Genomic DNA, 20,650 nt, shown 5'->3' with positions numbered 1-20,650 from the left:
CCTTGCTGTGCTGCTCCTCATGTCCTTTGTTGTAGGAAGCTATCTCCCTTGCCTAACCCCAGCCTTAACTGTGCTTCAGGTTCAGTGTCTGTTTTCCATTTAGATTGAGTTTGGTAATGGAGCAACATGATATCAGGAATACTGGGACCAAAAAGTGATCCCTAAAAGCAAATTTGCCCCTGATTCTTTGTTCACAAAAGATTAGGAGTTATCTTTATAATATTGGGACCAGTTACAAACTTTCTTCTCTAACTCTTAGTTTGTCAGATATGATAGGAAAGAATGATCTCAACAGGAGCACCCCAACTCTTGGCTTGAAGGAGAACCCAATTATAATGACTATGTTACCAGTAATGACATTCTCAGTCTGCATGAGAGCTGAAGCTCTTCCTCTAAAGTGAACAGACCAAAAGAAGTTCTCTGAAACCAGAATGTAAAAATGGGAGGCGACACACTACTGCATTCTTTTAAAGTTTCTGGATATTTTCTTTTATTACAAACCTCAGTGGGAATACAGAGATAAAACATCTTCTTTACAATTTCAAAGATGTTTAACATTAGAGCTAAGATAACACGCTCAGTAGTATCTTAAAAACTTTGAAGAGAACTGGTTTTGAATTCTGGCTCTGCTATTTATTACCTTGGGGGCAAGTTATTTAATTTCTGAGCTTTAGTTTCTGCATCTTTCAAACAAGAGACTGGACTGGAACAAGCCTTCTTAAACTTTTTCTACCAGCAACGCCTTTTCACCCAAGAAATTTTTATATGACCCCAGGTATATAATTATATAAAATAGGTATACAAAAACTGATAATAAATCATAATTTTTGCCTCCTACATTCAGTTACACAATGCCACATAGGATTGAAACCCATAGTTTAAGAAGCCTTGGATTGAATTTGGAATCAAAGACTTTAGAGAGCTGAAAGGACCTACAATAATGATCTAGAACTCATATACAAATGAAATAGATCCAAGGAATGACCACAAAATTAGACCAAACAATTGTTTCAAGCTTTCTGTTTGAAGCCCTCCAAGGAAGGAAAGTTACCACCTCTCAAAACAGCTCAAGGTACTTGTAGACAGTTCTAATTGTTAGGAAGTTTTTTCTAACACCAATCCTAAATTGGTTTCTTTGGAACTGACTCCCATTGTCCCTGGTTCTACCTTCTGGGCCACAGAGAACAAATCTAATCAATTCATATGACAACATTTCCAACACTTGAAGCCAGCTATAATTCCCCTTTCTCTTTTCCAGTGTAATCATATTCAAGGACTTCAACCCATTCTTCTTATGATAGGATCTCAAGTTTTTGCAACTTCTGGTTGCTTTTCCCTGCATTTTCTACAGCTTAAACTGCAGTATCCAAAAGTCTCCTAATGACAGCAAACAATAGGATTATAATTTCCATTATTCCAAGAATATTCCTTATTCTTGGAAGTTATTACCTTTTTCATACAGCCCAGAATTGAATTCACTCCAAATTCTATGAAATCAATCAAATAGATGCTTTGGCAATAATACTATTTGGGTTTTCTGCCTTTGAGGGCAGCTAGATGGCGCAGTGGATTAGAAAATTATTCTTAAAATAAAGAAGACCCATCTTTGTGAGATCAAATCTGGCCTCAAGAATTTACTAGCTAGGCCACCATGGACAAGCTACTTAACCATTTGCTTCAGTTTCTTCATCTGTAAAAATGAGTCGAAGAAGGAAATGACAAATCACTTCAGCGTTTTTGCCAAGAAAACCCTAATCGACGTCACAAAGAATTAGAACTAAACAAAAACTTCTGCCTTTGAACCTTAAAGGTCTCTTTTCTTAAATTTCTCATCTTATGAAGAGGATAATCCTAGAATTGAAAGTTGGCTGAAAATCATTTCTAATGGAGCAGTAATGAACTGAACTAGCTTTACCCAGAAAAAGAACTCTGGGAGATGACTAAAAACCATTACATTGAATTCCCAATCCCTATATTTATGCACACCTGCATTTTTGATTTCCTTCACAAGCTAATTGTACAATATTTCAGAGTCTGATTCTTTTTGTACAGCAAAATAACGTTTTGGTCATGTATACTTATTGTGTATCTAATTTATATTTTAATATATTTAACATCTACTGGTCATCCTGCCATCTAGGGGAGGGGGTGGGGGGGTAAGAGGTGAAAAATTGGAACAAGAGGTTTGGCAATTGTTAATGCTGTAAAGTTACCCATGCATATATCCTGTAAATAAAAGTCTATTAAATAAAAAAAAAAAGAAAGTTGGCTGAAGTTTTATTAACACATATTTGCATTGATTATAACTCATATTTATATGGTGCATTGAAGTGAACAAAGAATTTTTCTTAAACAAACTTATAAGAAATGTCCTCTTTCACCTCAGAGGTTAAGGTACACAATCACACACTAGTGTCAAAGACAGTATAATAAAGACTTAATGCTTGAAAGGAACAACAGTTCATCTTGTTCTCAATTTAAAGTATCGAAAAAAATTCATCCAGAATCATAGTTTTATCGAAATCAAGTCACCTGATTTCAAATCTAGCTCTCCACATTTACTGTAAGACAGAAATGGACTACCACGAAGGGAGAGTGTTTCATTTGGAAGAAGGGAATGTAAGAAGGGAGACTGAGGAAGGAAGGAAAAAGAAGAGATAAACTGATAAGGAAAGTGAAAAATCTTTTGTCATTCAAAGCCCAGCTCAAACCACCTGCTTTTTACTCACAAAACACTATTACATACTTGGACTATAGATAGGTGTTTTGATCCAAAAGGAATTTTAATTGTATATTTTATGACCATGCCCTCCCTATGCCCATGATCTGCCTTGCCATGAGCAAGGTAAAATTTTGACCTTGCTCAACATAAGTAGGAGGTCTATCCTCACCTAAAGACTTTTTATGGAAACAAAATCAAATGCATACACACACACACATTTTCCTCGCAAAGTTTTTCCACCAAGAATGAAGAAAGGTTGACACTGATATTTATTGATAATGAAATGGCACAGCTTGGAAATCAATGCAATGTATATATGGTAGTCAAATACAACCAGATATGAAAATTTATAGCAAGTTTCTTTACACTCACAACTTAGGATCCCAAATGCAATACCTGAATTTTCGATTTGTCTGATAACTCCATCTGTTATTTTCCTCTTCTTCTTCCCCCATTTTTTCCCCTTCCTTTCAGGAAGGTAGAATAGGAAGAGTTTTATTGCCACCAATTCTTTTGTTCTCAACTGTAAACTCTACTGAGATTATATGGTTGGAAAGTGTTTTTAAAGGTTTGCTTATTGCAATCAAGATTCTTCCTAAACAACAATTGACTAATATTAATGGTATTTAGGCTTTTTAAAAATCCCCTTTTCCTATTTTAATTGTCCATATCAAAATACTTAGAGTAAATATTGAATGAACAGCAATAATGGATAAGGCAAGAACCTCAGAACTATCTAGAATTCTAGCAAGGACTTTCTGTCTTCTAATACAACTAAAAGATGTTCCCTCTTCAAGAACAAATATGTCTTAGATTAGAAACATATAAAACTGAGATTATTAATGTAATTTCCACTTATTTCTACATCACAGAAGGGTCTTTGGCTTGTTATGTTTTCATTCACTATAAATCTTCTGAGTTTATAACATAGGATTCTGGATAAGTTTATATTGTTGAAAAGCTTTTTTTTCAAGGTATGCTTATTGCAATCAAGACTTTTCCTAACCAACAGTAATTTATCAATGTTAACAGCATTTAAACTAAAGAAACACATTTCCCCACTTTCTTCCACCTTAACTTTTCCAAATCAAAAAGCCTGTAGAGTAAATGTTTGACAAACTGTAATGATAGGCAAGTTGACACTCAAAATTCTAAAATTCTAAAAACCACTTTTTTCTGTCTTCTGCAAATGCAACCAAAAGATGTTTTCGCTTCAAGAACCAAATATGCCTTAGATTAGAAACATATGAAACTGAGGTTATTAATATAATTTCTACCTCACTGAAGGGCTCTTTACTTATTATGTTTTCTTTCACTGAAAATCAAAAATGAGAAATCATGGCAAAGCAGTTTGATTAGACATATCTCTGTACACATAGCCCTTTCAAACCTGAAGAAAAATAAAGCAAAGAAAGCCTAACTTTCCTTCCTAGATGATCGTTGGGCAATAATGTCATATGTTTTGAACCTAATTTCCAACTTGCCCCCTTTGAGTGACCATAAAAGCACTTGCCTAAATTTCCGGTGATGAAATTTTGGATCTCTCTGGGCTGAAAGCTGCTACTGGTAACAAGAGATCCATAGTCATTCATAAACTACCCAACACTTTCCTCCCTTCCCCAACCCCTAAGGAGAGTGAACTAGCCATGGATGTCTGTTGAATTGATTGGGATCTTCTTGGGAGGGGGAGGTTCAGTTTGGTTCTTCAGAAAAGCTGGGGTGTTGCTGTCGGAATGTTCCTGTATCATTGTGGGGGGGTGTATTTGTTTCAGGTAGTAAGTAAAAGATTTTTTCAGCAAGCTGGAATATGTATTTGAAGGAGGATGGTCCCTGGTTTTTATGCCCGAGGGTTTCTTTTCTAAGTGTATGAAAGGAAGGGCACAAGAGAGAAGGGTCTTTCAGTAGTACTCCCCAGAGGTTGAAAGGGAGGGTATGGAGGCCCCATCAACCCTGTCAGAGACTCTCCTTCTGCTGTCCCGGGTCCCTTTACACTGTCACATGAAGAAGTCACTCACCGCCCGTAAGCTGTGCAGGGCCAAAGCACAGCGCTAGCTGAAACCACAAAACCACTGCGAAGAGTCTCGGGGGGAACTGATGCTGGGGCTGCTGCTGCTGCTGGGGCTGCTGCTGCTGCTGCTGCTCTAGAAATGCATCTCCACTGCTCGGGTTCATTCCATGATACATCTTTTATCCACAGAGGGCATCCGGCTTGCAAGAGTCTGTAACAAGAGGCAGAATATAAAAATACCCCGAGCTCATTCGGGGCACTCTCCTTTCCAGCTCCCACTAAGCCGGAGCGCCCTCTTTCCCTGCTCCGCACCCTGGGCCCTCCTCCTTCCCACTTCATTCTATCTCACCCCCTCTTCCCATTGTGCAATAACGACACTCACTGAGGTCCGGAGAGTGCCAATCTCTAGGATGCTCTTCTAGCGAAAGAGTAATGGAGGTGTGGGAGGGCAGGGATTTAATGCAAATCTGTGTTGCACCCGTCCCTGCAATTCAGCAGTTATGACCATGCCAGGAAAGTATGAAGCCTCTCAGATCTCATAGCTAAGAAGATACTTTTTTTCTTCCCCTTTCAGGCCTATATATTTCACTCTTAAGAATACCCCCAGTGTGGCACTGGGTTCCTTCAGGTAGTTCTCAGTTTATTTCCCTCAGTATTATTCCCCCCCTCAGTTATTCCCTCAGAATGTGTCCTATTGCATAGTCTTCAGGAGATATCCCCCGCGCTGTCACATTCAGCCGGGGCGGGGGAGGGGGGGTACCAAAACACCGACTCTTTCTCTCCGCACGCCCCTTCTCCCGGATAGGGATGTCCTTTTCTGCCTGGAAATCTTACCTGTGGGTTTTGTGCATACAGTCTCCTTCCCCCCTCCTCCTCCTCCTCTTTTTCCTCTTCTTCTTCCTCCTCCTCCTCCTCCTCTTCCTCCTCCCCCTTAAGCTTAACCCGCATCTGTGCACGACCTCTGCTGCTGCGCGAGCAAGACGAAAGCCGCAGCAGCAGCAGCAGTAGCAGCAATAGCTCCAACCCCCCCCCCCCCCCTTTTATTTCCCTCCCCGCTTCCCCCAAGCCGGCTCAAGAAGGAATTGCAAATATAGCGCGCGCCCGAGGCGCTCGCGCTCTCCCATACCTGTGTCCGCGAGCGCGCGGCGGCAGCAGAAGCAGAGGAAGATGTACAGGGTCTGGGGCAGAGGGGCGGGGGAGTTGGAACCGGAGGAGGACGGACACGCGCCGTCCTCCTGCCCCCTCTTCCCCTCCCCTCCTCGGGCGCGTGCACACGTACCCACAGACGGAACTGGAGCTGGAGCTGGAGCTGGAGCTGCAGCAGGGGCGGGAGGGTCGCAGCCCGGGACCAATGGGAAGGCTGCGCGCCTGCACCTGTCCTGTGCACTCGCCGCTTTTCCGCCGCTCCCACACACGTGTGCTGCCTCCACTCCCCCCACCCATCCTCTCCCTCTTCCCCGCCCCTGGCTGCGCGCGTGCTTAAGTGCCAGCCGCGGGTGCAGCCGCTGCCACTACCTAGCGTACTCTGGTGCCCCCAGTGCACAGTTCTGGAGGGAGGGAGATTTCTTCTTCCGCCGCTCCAAACCGTGGTGGTTGGCTTTGCTATATCAAACCCTCTCCCTTTTTCCCTATGCCCATCCAATGGAGCCTTATTCTCAACCCCGTTAACTTCTTTAAATGAAAGGGGGGGGGGGGGGAAGAAGGGGAGGGGGAAGAAAAATATACCCGAATGCTGTCTGTTCTCTGTCTCTGTCTCTGTCTCTTTCTCTGTCTCTCTCTGTGTGTGTCTCTGTCTTTCTCTCTGTCTCTCTGTTTCTCTCTCTCTCTCTCTCTTTCTCTCTCTCTCCCCACCCCCGTCTCTGTCTCTCTGTCTCTGTCTCTGTTTCTGTGTCTGTCTTTGTTTCTGTCTCTCTGTGTATGTCTCTCTATCTGTGTGTGTGTCTGTCTGTCTGTCTCTCTCTCCCACCTCTGTCTCTGTATGTCTCTGTGTCTCTGTCTCTGTTTCTGTGTCTCTGTCTCTGTTTCTGTCTGTCTCTTTGTATATGTCTTTCTATCGGCGTGTGTGTGTCATTCCGTAACCTTAGCAAACAACCAGAAATAAAATACACGGGTTGGGAACGGAGGATGAGGAAGGGGAAGAACTGCACCGTTAGCGCACCTCCCTGATGGATGTGGCCTAAACTGCCAGGGGAATGGGGTGGGGCGGGGGTACTTTCCACAATAATTTCTCTTACCCTAGTTCTGACTTCCTCATTCCATCAGTAGCTACTCCAACTAACTACTTTGGATAAGAGAAGGAGAGTGCTGAATTCTGAGTACCGAGAGAGAGGAAGAGAAAGTAGTGATGTCCTCTGGGCCATGGACTGAAGATCTACTTACTCTGCATCTTTGAAATGGGGAATTTGCAAAAAGGCTTCTTCCAAAGGTCCGCGGGGGGGAGGGGGGTGGAGGAGGGTGGGGGTGACGGGAGGAATAATAAGTAAAGCTTCTGGACAGAGTACCTAATGGGAAAGGTCTGGCCTCATGACTCTGGATGTCACAGACTTCATGCTCTTTTCCCGAACTCATCACCAAGCCAGCTAGTGAATACTTATAGCTTCAACTAGTGCCATTTTGGTCACCCTTGCTCATTTCATTCACACCATCTTCCCTGTGGATATAGCACCTTCCAGTGGATACTGCCAGCCCTTACTCCAAAGATCAAATCTGGGTTCAAATTTTGCCTAATGTATTTAAAAGCTTTTGTGGTCTTAGGCAAGCCTCAGTTGCCTCATTTGTAAAATGAGAAGTTTGGACTCACTGGTCTTTATTATCCCTTGCAACACTATCTTCCATCCTAGAATTCTGAGGACTTTTCTTTCCCCCCTCTAGTCTCAATTGGAAAATATGGTTTAGAGGGAGCCATCATTTTTTTTTGCAGGAAAAAATGTCACAATGGCAAGATTTGAAGTGATCATTACAACAAACATTTCTTTAACTCAGCTCTGCCCAAAGCAGTGTGGTTATACAGACCTAGGACAACAGGACTGAGGTTTTAGGTTTTACTGTTTTAGTTTACTTTGCCTTTTTATAAGTAGAAAATTGTTTTAATAAATGAAACATACTATCAATGTAACCAAATGATTATTTTGCCTCCATGAAGTGTTATAAAGTCTCTTGATATTTACAAAAAATTACAATTTTCCTACTTCAAATCTTGTTTGTCAACCAGTCTGGATATGGACTAAGAACAATTTTAAGAACTTCTTCAAAATATTTTACCTTTTTAGAAATTCTACAATGAATAATGTAGCTTGTTAATCCTATCAGACTTTTTTTATTACAAAGTAGATTTAATACTTTTGAATAAAAGAAGGTAAAAATGGTGACTCACAAAGAACAAATCCAACTCCACTAGAATCTCCTTGGCCATGGTTAGGTTTAACGTGCATGCAAAAATAAATGGAAAACCATGTAGTAAGGGTTTATTATGTGCAAAGCAATTATGCTCAGCCCTAGGGAAACAAATGGAAGACAACCTCTGCTGTCAAAGAACTCTTGTTCTAATTGGGAGAGATAACTCACCTGGAATGTTCTGCAGCAAGTCAAATGGCAAAATCTGGAGGTTTGGAGAAGAAAGAAGCAAGACATATAGTAAAACCATGGTCCTTAAGGCACTGTGGCAAGTTAAAGTCATCTTACTAGAAGCTTTGTTATTGGAATTTTTGTTTGATCAAGCTGCCTGGACAACATTTCATCCTTTTGGGAATAGGAATAAGAAAAGGATTATCATTAAGGGAGGAGAGGAATCCAGGATGTGGCATCTAGCTAGGAGGGGGAAAGAAAGAAGCATTGGCAGGAAGACTAGGGAGAAGAGCTTTTCACAGCACCTGTTCCTTCTGAGTCCTCTGGTTAATAAGACTTAAACAGTCATCAACAAATATATTGTACCATAAAATTTTCATTGGTCCCAATTCTTTCCTCATCTTGAGGAAACAGTGTTGGCATTTTCTTCCAATCTCTACTTCTTATTCCCTAATACTTACACTTAAGCTAATCTGATATCTTGAACTGTGTCATTAAAAGCAGCCCTCATATAGCAAGAGAAACTCCAGAGTAGCATAGTGAATAGGACATTGGACTTGTATTTCTGGGTTCAAATACTACCTTGTAGCCCTGGTCAAGTAATTTTACTACTCTGCCTCAGTTTTTTCATCTGTAAAATGAGAGAGCTTGATTCAGGTAGGTTTTAAGGTCCCTTATAGCTCAAAATACATGATTCTTTGATCTTTAGTGATCTTTACAATGGAACACTACTGGTTCATAATCTATAGAAAGAGAAAACATCAATGTCACTCAATTCCTGGGAAAATGCTTCATTAAGAGGGTAGGAAAAGGCAATATCTACCCTTTAAAACTGGAGCAGCAGAACCCACAGAAGAATGGGGTGAAATAAGTTTCTAGCCAAAGACAATGTAGAAGGTCAGTAGGAAAAGTGTGTTACACCTGGGTAAGAGGGCATTGTGCATAGAACACAGCACAGACTGAGCTAGCCTAGACCAGATCCCAGCAAATCAGTAGGTCTTGAAAGCCATTGAATCAGCAGTGACTGTGCTTCTGGAGTCCTCTACCCACAGAGAGCAAAGGGATTGAACAATTGGTCAATAGTGCAGGGGTCTCTTTGCTAGCACTGAGGCAGAACTTAGTTGCTTTGCCTATAATGAGATGTGTGTCAAAGTTCTGCTTGTCAGTCCCAGGGTGAAGAGGAACACTAGCACACTACAGCTTACTACTGCAATGGAGCAGTAGCCTCATCACAATTCCAAGGCCAAAAAGAGTGCTTGTGGTCATTCTCAGACCAGAGCACAGGCCAGGAAAGTAGTGAATACATTTCTCCTTAAATTATACCACCTAGAAGAAATGATAACATACAGGTCCCTAGAAGTATCTCTGAAAACAGTTGCAAAAACACCTTGAAGTTTGGGACAATGGGCCTTCCTCTGTGGAAACAGAGTATCACTTTAACAAAAAGTTAAAAGCCAAGAAAAAGAATGAAAAATTAGCAAACAACACACACACACACACACACACACACACACACACACACACCCAATTCTAACCATAGAAAGTAACTATGGTGACAAAAAAAAAAGATCAAAATGCACACTCAAAAGAAGATAACAAAGTCAAAGATCCACTATTCAAAGCTTCCAAGAAAAATATGGATTGGCCTCAGATCATGAAAAGAGCTTAAAAAGGATTTTGAAAAGCAAGTAAAAGAAGCAGAGGAAAAATTAGGAAGAGAAATGAGAGTGATGCAAGAAAATCATGAAAAAAGTATCCTCAGCTTGGTAAAAGAGACAAAAATACTGAAGAAAATAACACCTTAAAAAAAATACTTGAGCAAAATACTGGGCTTATATCCCAAAGAGATACTAAAGAAGGGAAAGGGACCTGTATGTGCCAAAATGTTGTGGCAGCCCTGTTTGTAGTGGCTAGAAGCTGGAAAATGAATGGATGCCCATCAACTGGAGAATGATTGGGTAAATTGTGGTATATGAATGTTATGGAATGTTATTGTTCTGTAAGAAATGACCAGCAGGATGAATACAGAGAGGCTTGGAGAGACTTACATGAACTGATGCTAAGTGAAATGAACAGAACCAGGAGATCGTTAACAACAATACTGTATGAGGATATATTCTGATGGAAGTGGATTTCTTCGATGAAGAGAAGATCTAACTCAGTTTCAGTTAATCAATGATGGATAGAAGCATCTACACCCAAAGAAAGAACACTGAGAAATGAATGTAAACTGTTTGCATTTTTGTTTTTCTTCCCAGGTTATTTTTTATCTTCTGAATACAATTCTTCCTGTGCAACAAGAGAACTGTTCGGTTCTGCACACATATATTGTACCTAGGATATCCTGTGACATATTTAACATGTATAAGACTGCTTGTCATCTGGGGGAGGTGATGGAGGGAGGGAGGAGAAAAGTTAGAACAGAAGTGAGTGCAAGGAATAATGTTGTAAAAAATTACCCAGGCATGGGTTCTGTCAATAAAAAAGTTATAATTTTAAAAAAAGAGGAACAAAAAACCAATGAGGAGAAGAATACCCTGAAAAGCACAGTTGGTCAAAGGGGAAAAGGGACACAAAAATTTATTGGAAAAAGAAACTCCTTGAAAAGTAGAATTGACCAAATGGAAAAGGAGGTAAAAGGCTCACTGAAGAAAATGATTCCTTAAAAATTAGAATTTAGCAAATGGAAGCTAATAACTTTATGAGAAATCAAGATACTATAAAACAAAATCAATGGCCAAAAAAAGACAATGTGAAATATCTATTTGGAAATGCAACTGATTTGGAAAATAAATCCAGGAGAGATCATTTTAAAGTTATTGGACAACTTGAAAGACATGATCAAAAAAAAAAAGAGGCTAGACATCATCTTTCAAGGAATTATCAAGGAAGAGGGTAAAAAGGAATTGAAAGAAATCACAGATCAACTAATAAAAGACATCCCAACATGAAAACTCCCAAGAATATTGTAGACAGATTCTATAGCTCCCAGGTCAAGGAGAAAATATTGCAAGTAACCAGAAAGAAATGATTCAAGTATGGTGAAACTACAATAAGGATAACACCAGATTTTATCAGCTTCTACATTAAAGGATCAGAAGGCTTAGAATATGATATTCCAGAGGGCAAAGGAGCTAAGATTACAACCAAGAATCACCTATACAGAAAAACTGAGTATAATTTTTCAGGGGGAAAATGGTCATTAAATGATATAAAGAACTTTCAAGTATTCTTAATGAAAAGACCAGGTTTGAATCAAAAATTTGACTGCAGATACAAAATTCAAGAAAAGCATAAAAAGGCAAATAGGAAAGGGAAATCATAAGGGTCTTATATTTATATTCCTATGTGGGAAGATGATACTTGTAACTTATAAGAACTTTCTCATTTATTAGGGCAGATAGAAGAATATATATAAAAAGAAGATACAGGTGTAAATTGAATATGAAGGGAAGATATCTAAGAAAAAATAAAATTAAGAAGGGAGAAAGACGAATGAAATAAGAGAAGGAGACAGGAAAAAGCTTTTACAAGGTGAAGCTGGGGGATTTGAAAGGTGAGTAAACCTTACTCTCATCAGAATTAAATCAAAATGGAAATAACTTATACACTCAATTGGGTACAGAAATCAGTCTTCTGTTACAGGAAAGTAGGAGAGGAACAAAATAAGGGAAGCAGGGGGATAAAAGGAAGGGCAACTTGGAGGAGGTGGTAGTCAGAAGAAAAACACTTTTGAGAGATAGAGTGCACAGAAAGAGAGAATAGAATAAATCTGGGGAGTAGGGATGGAGAAAAATGCAGTTATATACACAAAATTTTTGAAGCAATTTTCTCTGATAAAGATCTCATTTCTCAAATGAAAACTGAGTCAAATTTATGAAAATAAGAGTCATTCCCCAAATGATAACTAATCAAAAGATACGAACAGTTTTCAGATAAAATGATCAAAGCTAACTATAGCCATATGAAAAAAAATATTTCAACTCACTACTGATTTGAGAAATGAAAATTAAAACAATTCTGAGGTATTATATCACACCTATTATATTGGCTGATGGAACAGAAAAGGAAAAGGATAAATATGGGAGGGGATGTGGGAGAAAATTAAACATTAAGGCACTGTTGAAATTGTGAACTGATTCAGGCATTCTTTAGAACAATTTGGATCTCTTCTCAAAGAGCTATAAAATCATGCATACCTTTTACTACTAGTTCTATACCCCAAAAGAGAAATATTTTAATAAAAAAAACAACAAGGAAAAACACCTATATGTACAAAAATATTTACAGCTATTTTAAAGGCAGTACCCATCATTCGGGGAATGGCTAAACAAATTGTGCTATATGCTTGTGATGTAATACTATTGTGCTATAAGAAATGGTGAGCAGGATGCTCTCAGAAAAACTTGGAAACATTTACCCGAACTGATACAAAGTCAAAGTATATAAAGTAAGCTGTGATGATTAGCTGTGAATCATTTAGCTATTCCCAGCAATATAGTGATCCAAGACAACTCTGAGGGACTAACAATGAAAAAAGTTATCTATCCCCAGAGAAAGAACTGATGGTCTCCGAATATAAATTGAAACATACTTTTTAAACTTTCCTTGTTTTTCTTGAAATTTTTATGGTCTATGTTTTCTTTAACAACATGACCAATATGGAAATATGTTTTACACAACCACACATGTATAACCTGTATCAAATTGTTTGCCTCTCAATGGGGGGACAAGGGGAGGGAGGAAGGGAAGAATTTGCAATTCAAATTTTTAAGAATTAATATTAAAAATTGTTTTTACATGTAATTGAGGGAGAATAAAACACTAAATAAATTTTAAAAAATAAAAACAGTTTAAAAATAGAAACAGAAAAGGGCTTCATTAAGGAATGAATTAATTTGGTCTCTGGCTTATTCAGTTGTGCATTTCAACTGAAAAAAAACATTTCTTAAATGTCTGTCATGTTCGAGGCACTGTGCTATCTAATAAGGACTGAAAAATTGATAAATGATATAGTCTTTGCTGTCATAGAAGCTTGGACCCAATAGGACATATAGACCAAGTAAACAAGTGTAAGTAGAATGGATAAAGGCAAAGAAGAGGTCTAACCAACTTGCTATACGAAATGAGAAAGAAAGATATTGGGGCTTCAGTTTCCTTATCTGTAAAGGAGTAAAGTTGGACTCAATGATCTCTAAGGTCTTGCAGCTCTTAAGCTTTGATCCAGACAGATTAGGAAAGGCGGTAAAGGAAGAGAAAAATTTAGCAAACAGAGATGAGAAGGGACTAGTATTCCAAGCATCAAGGAGATCTTGCATGAATAGCACCTGGTGGCAGAAAACCATAAAATAAGATAAAAGAATAGATCATGGTCCAGTTTGGCTAGATGAGATTTTGTGAAGAGAAGTAGAATGAAAAGTTGGAAAGGCAGGTTGAAGCCAAATTGTGAAGGGCAATGATGCTCAAAGAGATCATATTGTTTACTCTTTTATGTACATATACAAATATAATTTTATTTTTATAAATTTATTCTATATTTTAATTTTAAATTCATTTATTTTTTAACATTTTTATTGTATCCTCTTGACAGTGGGAAGCCACTAAAGTTTTTTAATAGGGCAACGTGGTAAGAGTTGTGAATCAGAAAGATAATTTTAGTAATTGTGTAGTGGATGTTAAAGATGAGAGATTGGAATTAAAGGAGACCAGACTGTTACCAAAATCATAAAAGTATAAATTTCAGTTTCAGCAAAATGAGTGTGGAGGAGTGAACAGATAGATGCAAGATGTTATGGAGATAGACATGATAATACTTAACAAATGACCTCATGTGGGGAGTGAGGGAGTCAAAATCTGGGGGTGACATGCTAGGGATGAAGACTATTATATATGCTGTTAAATGTACTGTGTTACTTTTGCTTTCTATCATAAAAGAGTTATTTTGGCTGGGAGGTGGTGAAGAGGAATGGACTATCTGGAAACGATTTTGATGCAAAACAAAATCCATTAATAAAACTTTTCTTAAAAATAAAATTATTCCAGATTTTCCAACTCTGGGTAACTCAGAGAATGGTGATACCATTAAAAGAAACAGATAATTTAGGGAAATTGTTGTTGCTGTTGTTGTTTGTCATTTGTTTTCAGAGGACCAATAACATCATGGATTATGTTTTGACTTGCTTGTGAATTGTATTTAAGTGAGGCAGAGTTGTACAAATTTCCTAGGTTTGGAGAGGAAGATGATGGATGTAAGATAAAAGGTGCAGCGACTAATTAAATAACCCAATATGTATTTATTGAGCCCTTTTCAGTGGTCTAACTACAATAGGTCTTACAAGACAAATATGAATCATGTCCATCCATGCCCTGGAGGAGCCTCTATTTTCACTGGTGAGAGAACGCTCCCATCAGTTAGAGGAAATTCAGCCTGTTGTCATGTTCTTAAAAGACCATATATAGTGTTTTTGATACCTGCATCATTACATTTTAAAGATTTTAGAAGGGAAAAATGTCATCATTGGAAATTTTAAAAAATAATCCCTATTCGCCCTTCTTAGAATACTATAGAAGAATACAATTCAAAGTATAGTATATAAATTTGATCACTAGATTGTTAGAAAGATAATTTTAGTAACTTTGTAGTAGATGTTGGAGATGAGAGAGATACTAGATCAGTGAGCTACAAATAGTAGCCATGCCATAATTTTAAGGGGTGTGTGATCAACAAATTAGACTATGGCAAGATGGCTTAAAAGCCACCTTTTTCTATGATTAACAATTATAAGACTTGCCTGCAATGCCCATACATACCTACCTTTATGATCCATACTTATATATATCAGCTTCCCAAACTTCCCTGTTTTCAGCCTTGACAGCCTGTTCCTCAGGGCAGTTATAATTTACTTGACACCCAAAACATCTAAAGCAGTAGCTATGCAGGTGCCATTGGGAAATATCCTTACCAACATACCAATTCACTACCCATCATCCATATCTAGATCATCTTGTTGGAACAGAAATCCATTAGATTATGGGGTCTGCCCCCTGTGACAGTGAATAAGAGCCTCACCCCTGTTATTTAATCTTGGGAGAGACAGAATTATACAGGATGAGCATAGTGATATTGCCATCTACTTCAAAGATTTTATATTGTCTTCCCCTAAACCAACTCCTCTTCTGAACTTCTCTATAATTGGTGAGTGGACCATCATCATTCCAGTGAGCCAGAGTCAAATCTTTAGATTTGCTTTGATTAGACATATCTAATCAACTGTCAAATGTCATTTCTCCCTTCATAATACTGTCTATATCTACCTCCTTCTTTCTACTCACAAAGTCACTACCCTAGCTAAGGCCCTCATCACCTATCACCTGGGCTATTACAATAGCCTTGTAATTGGACTCTCTATCTCAAGTGTCTCTCTCTCTCTTACTTTCATCCCTACTCTCTAAAACTCCCCCTCAAAAAACTACCTTGCCTATATGTGGGTACTTTTCCCCTTTGTCAGGTCATCTTTCCAGCTCCCCATTATGTGCCATCTTTTCTCAGTAGAATGTAAGCTCTTTGAGGATAGGGACTTCCTTATTTGCTTTTATGACCAGACCTTAGCACAGTGCCTAGCACATTAAAAATTTAGTGAATGACCGACCGACCTACCTACCTATCTATCTATCTATCTATCTATCTATCTACATATATATATAAATACCTATCTATCTACCTATCTCTGATCTAGTCTCCATATAGCTAGCAAAGTTATTTTCCTTAATTACAGGTCTCAATCATGTCACTTCCTTAATTAGTAACCCCCACTGACTCCCTGTTGATTCTAGTTTCAATTATTATTTCATCATTACTTCATCCTTTTCTAATTATATTTCTGTGTAAGTTTTATGGTGTACTTAATTATTATTAATACAATACTACTTGTCTATGGACTAAGAGATGATTGAGTTTCCATCCATCCTCAATGATGAAATATTAATATGTTAACAAAGCACGGTAACACCCCTTTAGAAAATATGAATATTTCTTTCTCTAACTCTAACTCAGAAGAAGCAATGTCATGAATCCTGAAGTCAGTCCGGCAGTTTGGAGTAGATAGAAAAGAAAGCCAGCAGTAAGGAAAAACTCAGTTCTTCAGCTCTCGGTAGAAGAAGAAGGGATTTTTCTTTCTTTTCATCCCCTTCATCCATGGTAGTTAGTGAAGTTGCTTGGCCAGCAGGAGACACTCCATCCAACAACAAGAGAATCAGTTAGAGAGAGTTTAAAGCACAGTTGAGGGTGGAGAGAGACACACACCTCCAAAAAGACACAATTACCTATTGATATAGTAGAGGATAGGAAGGGAGGGGGTGAGCATTGTTTGAATCTCACCCTCATTGGATTTGGCTCAAAGAGGAAATAACATACCTACTTTGTGGTGTATAGAAATGTATCTTACCCTACAGGTAAGTAGGAGGGGAAAGGGGAAAGAATAAAGGACTTAATAGAGAGGGGACAATTGAAGAAGGTAGGAATCAGAGGCAAAAAGACAGTTTCCGAAAAGTATTCCTTTGAGGCTGGAAGCATCCTAAGGATCATGATCCTTTTTGTGATCCCTAACAGAAAAGTAGAGAGAGAAAAGACTATACATTCAAGGTCCTGGCAGTTGAAAATGATCTGCAGGTAGGACACTATAAAATAATAAAGCTCTTGGACCCTTCTGTACCACGGAGAGACAGTTAGATGATATAGAGGCTAGTAGACTGGGCCTGCAGTCAGGAATATCTGAGTTTAAATCCTGTTTCAGACATTTGCTAAATCTGTGACCCTGGCAAATAATTAGTCTCTCTTTGCCTCTGTTTTCTTATCTGTAAAATGGGCATAATAATAGCATATCTTTCTCAAGATTATTATAAGGATAAGAGGAATTAATATTTATAAAGAGCTTTTCAAACCTTAAAGTACTACATAAGTGGTAGCTATTATTATTATTAATAATACCTGTTATTATTAAATGGTAACTATAATATTATTAATGATATTATTATTAATTATATTATTGCCAGATTGTTTTTCTTATACATGTCTCAGCTAGGTTCTACAGTACATAGTATACAAGTCCTGAAGTCAAGGGGATCTGAATTTGAATCCAGTCACAGACACTTACTAGCTGTGTGACCCTGAACAAATCAATTAACTCTGCCTCAGTTTCTGTATCTGTAAAATAAGCCAGAGAAGGAAATGACAAACTGCTTTAGTATCTTTGCCAAGAAAACCCTAAATAATCTCACAAAACTGGATATAACTGCAGTGTCTCCACAACAATTACAACATGTCTCAAACTCTCTTCACCAAGCTTATGGGCAGCTAGGTGAAACAGTGGATAAAGCACTGGGCCTGGACTCAGGAAGACCCATCTAATAACTATGTGATACTGAGGAAAATCCCTTACCTCTTGTCTATTTCAGTTTTCTCATTTATAAGAAGGGAATAACCATAGCATCTTTTCCCTAGGGTTGTTGTTAGAATAAAAATGAGATAACATTTATAAAGCACTTTATAAATGTTATAGTAGGTGCTTATCAAATGCTTATTTTCTTCCCTCCTATTGGACGAGATATTATGAAAGAGCTTTTCTTCTAAACACCATTGCTGAAATTGAGAGGAGAGAAAGCACCTTGTACTTTCCCTCCCAGGTGATGAAGATCTGGGTCACATAACCAGTGCATGGCAGAGACTGAATATAAACAAAGTTGTCATGATTTCAAGGTTGACTCTATTTTCTTTATTACATTTCCTCTCATAGAAGCAGACATACACATTTTGAAAATAGGTACTCAAAAATGTTGTGATGATGGGATACGTGGACAAAAAAAATTTGGAGATCACTATACAGAAAGGTGGAAACACCACAGATAGGACTTCAGAGCCAATATGTACTTTTTTATTGTCTAAATTACACCAAACTGTATTTATTTCTGTTTTCTTGGTATTTTTTAAAGGTTCTCATCTTGCAATATCATCTTCTTCACCATGTGAATAAATACCTACCTCTTTTAAGGGGAACCATAATGTTCTCTGTCCTTTATACATCACTTACTTATAGCTCTTTGCACACAGTGGGTGTTTAATATATGTTGCTGACTGACTGCTTTTTCTCATTAAACCCACCACAGAGTAAATCTGATATGCAAAGATATCTGTCATTTCAGAGCCCAAAGCAAATATCTGGTGCTGAGGAAATAATTCCAGTTGGTTGAATTTGGGGCATGGAAAGAAGGAAAAAAAAGAGCCTAACAAAAGAACATATTCTGAGCTCTTAGCATTTCCATTTAATTATGAATTTGATACATTTTTTATTAACTTTAAGCCCTTGCCTCTGAGTAACAATATTTGGTTCAGAGATAATCAAACAACCTTCTGAGCAAGCAGGCTCAGTAATAACACCTCCTTTACTCAACCTTCCCACTTCAGTTGTTTTGCAAATAAAAGATAAACTAATACTTTGTTATATTTTCAGTTGTTAATTAAAATGAAAATTATATGACGTGGATACATCAATGGATCCATGATCTCATCTATGCTGTAACTCATTCCTGTAATTCACCTTGCATACAGTCACAGTCTATGCAACCTTTGTCCATATCATCTGAAAACAGTTCTACCAAATATGAAAGGAGCTTTCCTCGAGTTCTCTTGGCAGTATGTAAATGCAAATAGAACACACAGGCTATTCATGGGTTATTCTTTGCCTCAGCCCCATGTGCTTCAGGGACATAGAGACAAAGATTTGCAACTGTAAGGGACCTCAGAGGTCATTGATTTCAACTCTTGTGTAGAGAGGAGGAAATTGAGACCCAAGGAAGTTATGATTTGCCTAAGGTCACACATGAGTAATAATTGAGGCAGAATCTGAAACTGTCATTTAATCTAAGAACCAGTGGCTCTTTCCACTGGATTATGTTAGTACAGTTGTTCAGTTATGTCCAACTCTTCATGATCCCATTTGGGGCTTTCTTAGCAAAGATAGTGAAGTGGTTTGCTATTTCCTTCTCCACCTCATTTTACAGATGAGGAAACTGAGGCAAGCAGAGTTAAGTGACTTGCTCAGAGTCACATAGCTAGTAAGTATCTGAGGTGGATTTAAACTTAGGTGTTCCTGACCTCAAATTCTATCCACTGCACCACCTAGCCAGATTATACCCCTTCCTTTATGCTTCTTCACTTAAGCAGTTGCTGGCTAGCCAATTCTTTCTAGCCTAATAACACCTACCATGGATCTCTCCATTGTCTTTTGAATGTTTCACAACTTTAACTATCTAGACTGTTGTATTCCATGTTTTGCATCAATATAGCACCACAGAAAGAGTTTTGTTTAAAAGGGAGAGACTAAAGAAGAGAGGAGAAGAGAAAGAAGAGGAGAGAAGAGAGAGGAGAAGAAGGGGAAAGAGAAAGAAAAAAGAGAGAAAAAAGAAAGGGGAGGGGAAGGAAGGGAAGAAAAAGGAAGGGAAGGGAAAAGATAAAAAAGAGGGGAGGGAAAGGGAAAAGAAGGGAGAAGAGGAGAAGGGAAAGGAAGAGGGGAAAGGAAGGAAGAACAGGGAAAAAGAAAGGAAGGAAGGGAAGAAGGGGAGAAAGGAAGAGAGGGGAGGGGGAAAAAGCGGTGAGGAGAGGAAAAGAGATGTTTGGAGTAATTAAAAGCACAATTCAATTTCCTAAATCCACCACTTTTTTTCATCCTATCCAATTTGGGAACCAGTTCATCATCCATGTAAAGTGTCTATTCACTTAATAGACCAACTTTTGGGATTTGTATATGTTTGAAAAAAATTTTTTTCCTGTTTTCATGGAGGATTACAGTAAAGATCCTAGAGGGATAAAGGATTTCTTAGAGTTGGTGATGCCCTACAGATGCTTCTGTTTGTCAATGACTTACTATTCAAATGACCTCACTTCGGGGATCATTAATCCTTGAAGTACTGCAGAGCCTCCTAAATGAGATCTTTAATTCTAGTGCTTTCCCTATGTTGGTTATCTCCAACTTATATTCTATATAGCTTGTTTGTCCAGAATTGTTTGCATATTGTCTCCCTTGCATAAGCTCCCCAAGAGCCTTTCTTTGTATCTTTTGCACTGTGACTGGCAGATAATAGGTGTTTAATAAATGTTTATTGACATAATCACTCAAGAATCCATCTGAACTATTTACAATAGACCAAGTAAATGAAGAATGTCTATTGTTTAGCCTATTATATGATAGGACTTGACAAGGAAATATTCATGTTTTCTTGAATAGCTTTACCTTATCCTGTGCCAACTTGGCTTCCTTGTTTCACTTTCTAATGGTTCTACAATGTTTTCTTAAATGACAAAA

General features: G+C 38.2%; 1 protein-coding gene across 6 annotated transcripts in view; it reads right to left on the bottom strand.

Moving 5' to 3' along the window:
* Positions 1-20,650, bottom strand: part of SUSD4 (sushi domain containing 4) — a 253,131-nt gene that overhangs the window by 219,373 nt on the left and 13,108 nt on the right. For 2 of the 6 annotated variants that reach the window (XM_031967067.1, XM_031967073.1), the window contains exons 1-2: positions 5,857-6,192; positions 4,738-4,941 (exon numbers count right to left, since the gene is read on the bottom strand). In XM_031967067.1, coding sequence (XP_031822927.1) covers positions 4,738-4,906 — 169 coding nt within the window. In that variant the 5' untranslated portion in view covers positions 4,907-4,941; positions 5,857-6,192. Of the gene's footprint in view, positions 1-4,737; positions 4,942-5,564; positions 5,702-5,856; positions 6,193-20,650 lie in introns of those variants that run through there. The other 4 variants (XM_031967069.1, XM_031967070.1, XM_031967072.1 and 1 more) reach the window with 3 other exon arrangements.

The sequence above is a fragment of the Sarcophilus harrisii genome, chromosome 4 (assembly GCF_902635505.1).
Source record: "Sarcophilus harrisii chromosome 4, mSarHar1.11, whole genome shotgun sequence".
Classification (NCBI taxonomy): Eukaryota; Metazoa; Chordata; class Mammalia; order Dasyuromorphia; family Dasyuridae; genus Sarcophilus; species Sarcophilus harrisii.
Note: the sequence above shows the minus strand (reverse complement) of the source record. Positions and strands in the feature narration are given on the sequence as shown.